Below are 12,570 nucleotides of genomic sequence, written 5' to 3' on the forward strand. Positions count from 1 at the left end.
CTGCCGCCATTTTGGTGCTCGGCTCTGAGAGGGGAGGACCCGGTAGGCGAAAGCGGCACCTCGGCGCCTCTGTCCGCCCTCCCCGCCCTCCTGGCTGGCCTCGGCGCTCAGGCACCGCATCGGGCTACCCTCCTAGGCCGCCCTCGCCGCGTTCCCGCGCCGCCCGCCCCCGCAGCCGCCGCCGGGCCGCCGTAGGCCTGAGGGAGCGCGGCGGGGAGGATGCCCCGCACTCCCCGGCGCTGAGGGAGCCCCGGGCCCTGATCAGCCTCCCTGGCCGCCGCCTCGAGGCGCGGAGCTGCCTGCTCGCCTTTGTCGGGGCTGCGCTGGGCGCTCGGCGCTCCCCCCGGCCGCCTCGCCGTTCCCGTCCCCTCCCCGCGTCTCTCCGGCCCTTGGCCTCCCCCTCCCCCGCCAGAGCCATGTCTTCCGCCGCCCGCTTCGACTCCTCGGACCGCTCGAGCTGGTACGTGGGCCCGGTGTCGCGGGCGGAGGCGCAGACGCGGCTGCAGGGGCAGCGGCACGGGATGTTCCTGGTGCGAGACTCCTCCACCTGCCCCGGCGACTACGTGCTCTCCGTGTCCGAGAACTCCCGCGTCTCCCACTACATCATCAACTCCCTGCCCAACCGCCGCTTCAAGATCGGCGACCAGGAGTTCGATCACCTGCCCGCACTGCTGGAGTTCTACAAGATCCACTACCTGGACACCACCACCCTCATCGAGCCCGCACCCAGGTGAGTGCCGCGCCTGCTGCTGCCCTGCTCGGCTGGAGCTGATACCCACGGGGATAAGGAGAGTGTATGTTGCTGCTCGTTTATTTACTGCAAACATCCTGATCTCGGAAACGCAGACACTTGTCATCTTCTACAAACATCTTCATATCTGCCCAGAGATGCAGACACTTAATATCACCTGCAAACATCTTAACATTACCTACAAACGTCCTAGTATCTGTCCAGAGATGCAGAAGATATTACCTACAAACATCCTAGTATCTGCCCTGAAATGCAGATGCTTAATATAACCTACAGACGCCCTATTATCTGTCTAGAAATGCAGGCATTTAACATCATCTACAAATATCCTAATATCTGCCCAGAGATGCAGGTGCTTAATTTCTGCTATAAACATCCCAGGCTTTGCTTGGGGATGTAGACATTGAGTCTTAAGAAAAAGATGAACTGAGTAGTTAATCAACTCAAGGTTGAATATGTGCGATGGAGCAAGGAAAGATATGTCAGATAGGGAGAATTCATGATTGTTTAAGGGTTACCTGAAGGACATCCTTATCCTAACTAAGACTGTGGAAAGAAAGTAAGCAGTTTTGCGTTAAAGTAGAATTGTGTAACCTAATGAGTATCTGCATTAGATTAATGTGACGATTATATTAGCTGAGTGGGATTTTGAGCGTTGTTTTTGTATCAGTAGACCTTTGGGATCTCCAGTAGGTGTGGTGATTTTGGGCAAGCTCTTCCACTTGGCACGCTGCAGAATAAAAGTAGCATTTTCTCTCTAAACAAAATACTTTGTTTCAGGAGTTTCTTTTTTTTATTTCTGGTGATAGCACTGGGTAGGGGTGTCCTGGTCCAGCCTGGCAGCACCAGGATCCTAACAGCAGATACAGGGCTGTGCTCTGTGCACTAAAGAAACATTTACAGCCCTTCTTTGAAGCTGTTTCTAAGAGCAGTGATTTTTGGTGCTCTGGATCTTGGTGATCATTATGGGTTGCTCTGAGTCGGGTCATCCATGTAACACGTGTGGCCTGTCCTTACGGTTAAGGTAGGTGTATGAAAAGGTACCGCGTGTGTCTTTACCACCGACTGTTATTGCATTGCAAGAGGGTGTGGTCTTGCTTTGTGCCAACCTTTTATTCCGGCGTTATCCTTATGTTCCTAGGATGGTTGAGAATTATAGAATTATGAAATGGTTTGGGTTGGAAGGCACCTTAAAGCCCATCCATGCCCACCCCCTGCCATGAGCAGGGACACTCCCACTGGATCAGATTGCTGCAAACCCCATCTCACCTCGCCTTGAACACTTCCAGGATGGGGTAGTCACCACTGCTCTGGGCAAGCTGAGCCAGGGCCTCCACCCCTCACAGCCGAAGATCTGATCTCAGTCTCTCTCCCCTTAGGTTGTTGTCTAATGCCCGTGCATCCACACTCATTAAAATAGTACAGACCTTTATGTGGTTAGACTGCTTCACCCTGTCAAATCAGCTTAAATACATCCTAGACAGCATTTCTGAACCTTCTAAAGTGGCATTTCAACCCCTAAAAAGATGTAAAATTGATTTCCCATGGTTTGATTATGGTGCAGTTCATCTGTGTCTGTACAGTGCGTGCACTGTAATGAGAAATACTCTTTGAGGATAATGGGAAAATGTGACTTGGCTGTGAGCTCATTCTTTTTGTTCTCAATGTGGGACATACCTGCAGCTTGCATCAGTAAACTACTTATCCAGAACTCTAAAACATGCATTTTTAACTAATAAAGCTTTTCCTGGTATGTTATTTTAAAGTTTTGGGGATCCCGGAATAGAATTAAGTTAAATAAAAGGAGAAAAGTAGTGACATGTAAAAAAAAAGAAATTAAAATTGCTTCGCTTCTAAATTCTGCCATTTAAAATCTTACCGTGTTTTGCAGATTAGCAAGTTCCTAGTGGGGAAGAATAACTTGGGGGTTTATGGTCACAATCTACCCTTAGCATAGGCTGGTTCCTGATGCCAGTCATTAATGTGGTGAAGGTTGACAGGTTGAAAAACTCAGGTGGTCAAAAAACATCTTTCTGTAAAGCTGTCGGATGATGGAGGGCTGTGAGAGAAAGCGCTGCCTTCAGGAGCTCTTAAAGTGGGTGAGAAGAAGCCTGCTGGGTGGTGATTGTGCTGTGGCTGGAGAGGTGGGTAGGTGAATAAAAAAGCGTCACTCAGTGTTGCAGGAATGTTTAAATGGAGCTGCCTGGTATTAGATTCATGCTTCAACTTGTGGATGGTTGGGAAGAACAGTGTCTGCACTGAAGCAGTCTTTACGCTTATCTCATTTTTCCTTAGCCTGGATACTGTTGTACGTTCCATGAAGTGAAACGTGTTCCTAATCTGTGATGGCAATGTCTGACTTGACTTTCTCAAAGCAGTTAGAGCTTAGCTGATTCCAGGTGCTAACTTGGTATTTGCTATGAATTGTGTGAAATGTGTTATGAACGTTTTGCACTACTACCTCATTTTCAAGGTTTGGATTGTATCATGTTCTGTCAGCACACAGAGACAGAGGGGGTCTGGCCTGCTGTGAGCTGACAGGCTTGCTTATAAAGCAGCAACTGGTATCAACTGAGCCGTTTTCTTTAGCATGATTATTATTCTAAACTCTCTTAGAAAATTCAGTGACGTGGTTGGTGGTTTGAAATTGTGTTTGAAGGAGACTTCCTATGGTGTGAGCTAGCACTTCTGAATTTATTTTTTTATTTCTTTTTCATTAATGGACTTGATTTAGGATAGGGGTGGCCAGGCGTGTGTGCTTCAGAACTGTTGCTGCTCATTCTTATTTCTCTCACGTTGTTGGGGGAACATTGCACACATGTGCTTGAGCTGTTAGAGACTGTTGATTCTTTCAATTTTGTGAAGTACAGTATGAAGAGGTGGTTTTGGTGGTAGCATTAAGTAGTTACTTGTATATAGCCATACAACACTTCTAGCTCTTGTAAATGGCATTTTAAACTCCTAAACCAGTTGAAAACTGACTAGTTTAAGCTTTCTGTTTGTTGTATCAATAGTGAGCTTTGACCATCATTGCAGGTGTTTGTGAGGTCTTGCTGGTGCAGAGCAGCTGCTCTCCAAAGGGTTCTCCCCTCACCCCCCAGATTTGGCTGCAGCATGGTGACTTAAAGCAGGGCAGATCTTTCTGTCATGGCTTCTGGTACATCCAGTGAAAAAATCATAGGGATTTGACTTCCATTTACTTTGCAAGTAGCTAGAGATAGAATTGAAGTAGGCTAATGATGTGTTCTTGCTATGGTACCTTAGGTAATAAGCTTCTGCTGTGGCCTGTATATGTTAAGGTTTCTGACAGCTGCCTGGAATGAAATGTATAAAGCCTAGGGTGAAAATAGTCTCATTTGATGAACAATGTTACATATCACAGACAATGAAGTGACTCTCCAAGAGCCCCTCCACCTCAAGTCACCCAGATGTATTTTGTTTCTATGTGTTACCCCTCCACCCAAATAGTTTTCATTTGATTTTATGTATCATAAGTCATAAATAAGGCTGTTGAATTAATTATATTCACCCTAAGACCCCTGCAGCAATACAAAACGGGTGGAGGAAGATTTGGTATTATTTCTCCCAATTTTCTGTATCCACGATAGATTTTTATTGGGTTTCTGGGGAAGTGTATTTGGGTATTTAAGTAATTGCTTGACAGCGCGAGCTGCTCATGAAATGCCTTGCAGTGCTACGAAGCCAATACTTTTGTTACAAAGCTGAATAAGTAATTCTCCTCTAATTGGTATTCCTACTGTAAACTGGGTACTTGGCTTTGTTACTGGAAATACAAAAAAATAGCTATTGCTTACACCAAACCTTTTTTAAACTTAGGTATCCAAGTCCGCCAATGGGATCTGGATCTGCCCCTGCTCTGTCTGCTGCAGAAGAAAATGTGGAGTATGTTCGGACTCTCTATGACTTCCCTGGCAATGATGCTGAGGATCTTCCATTTAAAAAAGGTGAAATTTTGGTTATTGTAGAGAAGCCAGAAGAACAATGGTGGAGTGCCAGAAACAAGGATGGTCGGATTGGGATGATTCCTGTTCCTTATGTAGAAAAGCTAGTCAGATCTTCTCACGCAAAGCATGGAAACAGGAATTCCAACAGTTATGGTATTCCAGAACCTGCCCATGCTTATGCTCAGCCTCAAACCGCAAGTCCCCTTCCTGCAGTATCCAGTACACCCGGGGCAGTGATCAATCCTCTGCCATCAACACAGAATGGACCAGTCTATGCCAAAGCTATACAAAAAAGAGTACCCTGTGCGTATGACAAGACTGCGCTGGCGTTAGAGGTAAGTGTTTCTTCGCAACTGTTCTGATTTTCAATTGTTTTGTAAAAGAAGAAACTAAAAATTGTTAGTGTCAAAGTAGGTGTGGCCAACTCCGTATGTTGAGGGACTCGGGAGTGAGGTTATGTTCTGAAGAAAGATCTTCAAAAATTGCTTAATCTACACCACTTCCTTTGAGAAAAGTGACCAAGTCACATCAGGAGGTGCGTTTCCCCTCTGTTTGTGCCTGTTCAGTAGTGTGGTATGCTACAAGGCTTGTGGAGTGCATGCAGCTTGCTGTGGAAGTCAGTGCTAGGGAGAGGGTGACTGCTTCTCCACTTGATCTTGGGGAAAGAAAGGGATGTTTCATTAATCATGGCAGTATTCCAGGTTGAGAACTGGCTGTAGCATCCTGCAGAGAAAGGTAAGGATTGCTGATAAACACAGTCTTCTGTTCCTCAACTATAGTAGGAGAAACACTTGAGTATCTTGTGTTGAGAGCCAAAATCTGGACAGAAATATATCAGGAGTGGTCTAGTCCCTTTCACTTTGCTTTTCAGAAGTGGAATTTGAGAAACCTTAAGACCTGAAATGGGGGCAAGTGGGTTAGATGAGAGGCTGGAGTGTCACACCTGGAAAAAGTGGTGGTCTCAGTTGAAATTTGAGTGTGCTGCGATACTTCAAAAAGCAAATGCAAGGAAACAAGCAAAGGAAGCAGCAGCATTTTAGCAAGGAAAATAATAGTGGGTTTAAAAATACTTTTGAACTTTTCCTGTTGCTTTTGGTCAATTACTTGCAAGTTAAAGCTGTTACCTGTAGCTGATACTTTGGACTAACATTTGAAAGGTTATATTTGTGACTTCCCGTTATTCATAATAAGCCCTAAGTGTTTTTCCTCTTGTATTTGTAGAACCTCTAGAACTGATTACTCTTGCAGGGTTACAAGTTAATTATGTATCACTGGATTTTCCTTGAGTCTTATGAAATTTAGCAGCTTATTATTGGTGAGCAGTGTGTGAAAATTGTCATAGAGCAACACATAAATCTGTGCCAGCTGCACTGTACAGGAGATTCCAGCCCAAACTACTCATGCTTCTGCAAACAAAGCAAGCCAAGTGGTTGATTTTATCTTATCAATGGAATTACTTCAGGGAGCTTGCTTTGCTGCAGGGTAGCAGGACCACTTGGAAGGATGGCCCTCACAAATAGATTGGGTTTTTTTCCGCTTGCTCTTTAGTGACCTAGTTAATCTAATCACTTTAGCTGCTGTAGAATTAACCAGCAGGATTAACTCTGACCAGTGTGTAGGTTTTAATTGGTTTGAACCTTGAAATTGCTGAAGTTTTGTTTGAGAGATTCTTCTGTTCCACTGAATTCTGATCACTCACTGCCTCATGTCTTTGTCTCCCACCACTGGCACATTTTGTCTTCCGATGTAGTCTGTTTTCTTTGCCAATGCACTTTAGCCACAGTGGCTTCTCAGCAGGCTTTGGAAGCAGGATTCTGGGAACTGATTTACATTTTCATTAAAATCAGCAATTACAGCTTCTCCTTATCTATCCATGCATAGGGAACTTTAGCAACCTCATTAGAGTAGTATTTTGTTGTCACCAGTACTACTCTTAAAAAGAGAATCCAACTTCTTTTCATAGTCTTCATTCAGATTGCCTAACACTGTTGGTCTGATGATGTATTTAATCCCAATCTTGTCTGGGCTCTGCATGTCACTAAATGATCTGGACTATTTGAAGCTTCTGTTTTGCAAGAGCACGAAAGTAGCTAGTGGTAGAGAAAGAATAGGTTATGGGAATGTTTTGAGGAAGCAAGTTGGTGGTATTCTTTCAGAACAGTAGTAACTGGCAGTACTCCACCTTACATAGGTGTACTCTAATTGCAGTTCAGTTCATATAGGTAGAACACCTTGTTAGTGTAATTATGCAGTGCCCAATTGTGTAATGACATTTAAACTGACAATACGAGAGCAAAATATCTGCTTTGCTACGCCTAGTGTTGGGTGGTCAGCACACACAGAACTTAAAAGGAAGACAATACCATCTGGAGTAACTAAAACCATTGTGTAGTAATCTGCTTCACTTCCTTTTAAGTGGAGGGATGTCATCCTCCTGTGTTCAGTTTGAGAGTGCCACAAGCTCTCTGCTTGCCAGTCTAGTTTTCCTCTTGCACACTGTTGCTTACTAAAGCTGCCAGAAGTGTTTCTTTCAGAAAAGATAAAAGATTCATAGCCTGTTAGAAGTGTGTTTTATAAATAAGGTGTTGCTATTGTTTTAAATTTCTCACTTGGAAAATGTAAAATAAATGAATATTCTGCTGAAAATCTAAACCAAGATCTGTTTGGTTGGGTAACGGAGTGTTTAACTTTAAATACTGCCTAAAGTGTGAGAGTTTAAGGGCGTCTGCAGTGTTGTTCCTGTAAGGATACTGGTTAATACGGCATTTATTACAGTCTGGACCTCGCTTGGCTAGAATTATTTCACATTTACATTGGTGATATTGAAGTGACTAAAATCTAAATTGTGGCTTGGTCCTGTTGCATTATATGCTCTACTTCTGTTTTCTAAAATAAAAAAATTAAATAGTAATCTGTTTATAGGCTAAAATAAGTTTTAAGTACTGCTACTATCTCAAGGCATACAGCTGGGGTATGTGTAACTTTGAGCATCTCCTTGCACTACTGAAGAATTAGTAAAGCTTGTGATAAATTGTATGTATTTCTAAGCTTTACATACGCTGTCTCAATCAAGTGAACTGCCTTGGCAGTTCAGAGTTAATGTTTTTGAGATGATTGAAGCCTGCAGTTTCTCGCTACAACTTACAGTACTTCTGATGTAGTGTTTTCATGGATACTGCATTAAAAAAAAACCCAAACAAAACAAAAAAATACCCCAAAACTGAACAAAAAAAAACACAGGAAAAAAAAACAACACAGCCAACCACACTTGACTTGTGTGCTTTCAGCCAAGAAGCAATTTCCTTCCTTTCTGGTACTCCAGAGGGAGGAACATGAAGGAGTGGGATAGTGTCCTGTACTTATGGGGACTAGAGCTATACATTAGTCATGTGCTACTGTTCTTCAATCCTGCTTTTCTTTGGGAAAACTAGGAGGGCATTCCTGTGTTCAAAGGTTGTATAGGATAGTGCTTTAAGGAGGGGATGAATTCTGTAAGAGCAGAGATACTTTGTCACTGTCAGTATGATTCAGAGCAGCAAGGGATACCTTAAAGTTCCTCAGTCTTTAATTCCCTGTAGTTCGACAGCCAGGCTGCTAACAGTAATACAGTAATGAAGTTGTGTTTTAAACTGGCATGCTCTAACTGGCATGTGAAGTGTGAGTAGTGCTTGGTACAACCAGGACTTGAGATGTTTTACGTTATCTCTTGGTAGCTGGGTACTCCTTGTTTACATCCACAGTAGCTGACTGATCACTAACTTCTGTACGACACAGGTTATGTCCAGCATAGCCAGAGTAGATAAAGTGAATAGTTTATCTGCTGGATGATTCCCTTAAAAAACTAGTGAGCTGTTGGAAGGTTGATTCAGGACCTGAACAACAAATTCCATATTCGCTCATAAACCAGAATGAAATGGCATAAGGAACCAGACAGTTGGAGACCAGCAGCAGACACTAGGCTGATGTCTGCCACGTGTTCAAAAAATGGTTCTTACCTGTGTTGCAAACTGTAATAAGTTTCCTGGACTGTTTTAAAGGCAGTAGTTGTCCTAGAGTTCATTCCAGATTTAACATGAGTGTTACAGTCTCTTAAGAGGTTTTTGTTTATTAAAGAAGAACTTCACTATATTTTTATAGCAAAGTTTTTATTATAACAATGGCTTTCTCTAGACCTCTGCCAGCATTAACGATATATCATGAACACAAACTGTTTTGTATTACAGACATGTATATTTGCTAGCACAGCATTAACCTGGCACTGTAATGGTTTGGTGAAATGAATACGCAGTTATGCAATAACTGACTGACAGCATTTCTCTTGAGCCTGTTACAATTAGGTTACCATTAACTTTTTTCCACTTTAAAGGAAAGTTGGAACAAGTAGGCCAAAATGTGCTAGAAGGAGAACTTTCTTAATTAGGAAATTAGGCCTCTGCTTTCACTAGGCAACAAGCATTATGCTTGTCTTAAGCCAAGGAAGCTTAGAGTTGCAGTGTTAAATATCAAAACTCATCTAACCCACAAGGACTATAAGGAAAATATTGAGGCTGTATTTGTGTGGTGTGAGGTGTTGATCTGGGAGCTTCAGTGCTGGTAAATATTGGACTGAAAGTGATGTTAGCAGCAGGATTCCTGTGGCTGTGCCGCTGTGCACCAGCTTTCCTATCTGCTACCTTTGAAAACAGAGCTGAAATAGAGATTTTGTCTGCAAGCTGAATCTTTTTAAGTTCTTTTTCCAATCAGAGTTATTGATGTTTCCCCTCATGATAGTGCTGAGTGCCTCACCGTTTCATACATACTCACCCTCACAGCTGTTTGCAGTGTTGGTTTTCAAATAGAACTGAAAGCGACCTGGATAACCCAGACAAGATCCTGTGCTGCAGTGAGGTTCTGTGTGGCTCAGGAATGCTGGTTTGTGAGAGCTTTGAGCTCTCCACATTGTCTACAGCCATGACAGCCGGCTTAATCAGATGGAGACAGACTGCCGTTATTTAACAAAAAGCAGCATGTGGTGCTGCAGCCCTGACTCTGGCAACTGTCCTTGCTATACATGAAATGCAAACTTCCATTGGTTTTCTCTGTTCCTAGATGAGGCCAGATTGATTGTGTCTAGGACTTCAGCATTTCTCTGCTGCCCTTTGACCCACCGTCTTGTCTTAAGAATGGTTGAAGGTCTGTCCTCTGAACCACCTGATTCCCTGGTGTGGGCGTCAGCTGTTGTTCTTGTGGCATGCAGTATCAGAAGTAAATGATAATTAAGCTGTGCTTTCAGCGTGTTGGTTTCTTGAATCTTCCAATACATAAAGCACCAGCTATTTCAGCATCTGTTGTACTGTTTGCAGTATTACGGAACTCTACCTCTTTTGTGTAGCTCAGCATTGTACCTTTTGGGGACAGTGGCACAACAAGCAATTTCTTATGTTTGAGCCTTGCTCATGCTCCAGAACAGGCAACTGGTCAGAACAGTTGTTTAGTTGTTGGTATTAATGTGTTACAGAAGAAGATAAGTTGAGGCACTCATTAGGATAAAGACTGAGATTGAACACCGTGTGAATTCCGGAGAGCAGGATGTTTTCTATAGCTATTGACCCAGCAGGCTACAATAATGATTTAAAGTTTTAATACATTTTTATGTCTTTAAACTTATACTACACAACTCTATCAGCCATAGAACTATGAGCATACAGTTGTTGGAATAGCTGTAAAACATGTTGTATTGGTTGACTGTGTGACTAAAATGGTATGCAGGAAAGCTTAGCAGGGTATGAATCAGTTTCCCATAGGAGATAGGTATGGGACAGTTGAGAGGGAATGAAGTAACCTTTCCGACTGGCATGTCCCACGGCTCATGCTTCCTCAAGGTTTTGAGTTTATGCTGTAACAGGGACATAATGGAAGGATGCCACCCAAAATACAGTTTGATTTTTATCACTTGGCTGCATTTCAGAAGTATTGCTCACTTCAGCAGTGGGTGCTTCCACCCAGTGACACTGAAATGCTTTACGAGTGACTTCACTGATCTGAGAGATGCTGAGACTAAGGAAGCGTTTTCCTAATTTATAGACAAGGGCCATAAGCTGTCCAGAGTCACACAGGAAGTCTGTGGGACAGATGAGAATAGAAGCAGGTCTCCTGACTCTGTTGTGTGTTTCATCATAAGACAATCCTTCTGACTAGCCTAAAACACTCTGGAAATAATAGTGTTTCGGCATTTCAGTGGGGGATCACACCTCAGCTGGCTGTGGTACAGGTGTTTTAAAGAGTGTTTCCCAAATACTGCTTATAGTTAGTACTTTGTGAATAACACAGACACACAAGACTTCAGCAGGTTCTTGGGGGCATTTTCAAGTGCAATCTTTCACACAAGATCCATGCCTTATTCTATCACAACATTGGGGTTCCTTCTCCAAAAATCTCGTTACAACATGCTGCTTCATTTAACCTTCTCAGGAGAACTGCATTTTTGTTAATAATATAATGCAAGAGGATATTCAGAACCTTTTGTTAAAACAAAACACCTCTCAAAAATTAGAATAAAGTTGTAAATTGATTTACTCTTCCAGTGGTTTGTGGTGGATGGGAATATTGTTTGAAGAGCTTTTGTCAGCCAGCCCTCTTTACTGGTAGATGCTGATCTGTGGCACCTTCACCTACCCAGTAGTCTGAAGGTTTTGCACTGTTTATCTACAAGGCAGTTTGTTATAGTGCAATAGACCGAGATTTTAAATACATTTTTCCATTCAGCTGAGGCAAGACTTGCAAACCTTTTCATGTTGTAGAAATCATTCAGAGTCAAATTGAAGGGTATCTTTCTTAGAGCTTCAATATGAATAATGGGTTCATCTCTAGAGAACATGAGCACTGGGTTTTTTTTCCTTCCGTAAGTAAGATAAAAGTGAGAGTGGGTTTGGTTTAGTGTGGTGTAAATACAGTTTCCTACTAGGTTTTAACTGTTGTGGTGTTGACTGCCTCTTCTTGAATTTGGGTCTAAAACTTTGATCTGTCTTCAAGGGTTATTTCAATCTAGCAATGTAACACTGAGTATTTATAGATGTCATCAGCCTTTTCCTAAATAGAGATTTGTTGGGTTCCTGTTTAGGTCATCTTGGTACTATTTAAAGCTTTCTCCAGACTTTCTATTCAGTGAAAAGCCAGGCAAATTGTGCTTGTTAGCACATACATACTCAAAGCGTACTGCAGTGATCTGTGAAGAGATGAAAACCAGTTAAATCAATGCTCTGTGTGCGTGTGTGCTATCTCTCATGGGCAGTGTATAAACTACTCAGTAAAACAGATTGGCTTCATGGGGGAGTTTAGGAACAGCCTAAGTAAAGACAGCCTTTTCAAGGAGCATGATTTGCTATAGCCTAAAAGCTTATAGGCGCTTAAAGGGTTTTCTTATCTCTTGAAAGCACAAGATTATAATTTTTCTAAGTGTTACACTCTCAGATTTGATGGTGGAGGAGATAGGCAGGACATGGACAACCCTACAAGTAGTGGAGAAGTAGGGGGAGGGGAGCAACATGTTTTTCTTAAATGTCTGTTTTCGATGAAGTTTAAATCTCTAAGAAGAGTTTCAGAGTTTGAAGAAATTTAAGAGATATAACACTGAGTGACTGCCAAAGAGTTTATTACGGTATCTTAAACTTCACTTGAATGATTCTTGCTTTGGAGTGATAGTCAAAAAAGTATCTACTGGAGTAATAGTAACTGGTTTAAACGGGCTTCAGCTCAACTCATGACGTGCACTCTTTTGTAAACTCAGGGTTTCTTCCTTTGATAGAAAATACACAGATCTTTTCAGGAAAGTTTTAATCTAAGGCCCTTGGCCAGGGTCCTTAAACTAAATCTTAG

At 42.6% G+C, this 12,570-nt stretch overlaps 1 protein-coding gene across 1 annotated transcript in view; it reads left to right on the top strand.

Annotated features, from left to right (window-relative positions):
- The window catches only part of CRKL (CRK like proto-oncogene, adaptor protein), a 17,736-nt gene continuing 5,166 nt past the window's right edge, over positions 1-12,570 (top strand). Inside the window, exons 1-2 of the mRNA XM_009571371.2 lie at positions 1-730; positions 4,589-5,051. Of these exons, the coding sequence (XP_009569666.2) occupies positions 417-730; positions 4,589-5,051 (777 nt within the window). The 5' untranslated portion in view covers positions 1-416. The remainder of the gene's footprint in view (positions 731-4,588; positions 5,052-12,570) is intronic.

This window comes from Cuculus canorus, chromosome 17 (genome assembly GCF_017976375.1).
Source record: "Cuculus canorus isolate bCucCan1 chromosome 17, bCucCan1.pri, whole genome shotgun sequence".
Taxonomy (NCBI): domain Eukaryota; kingdom Metazoa; phylum Chordata; class Aves; order Cuculiformes; family Cuculidae; genus Cuculus; species Cuculus canorus.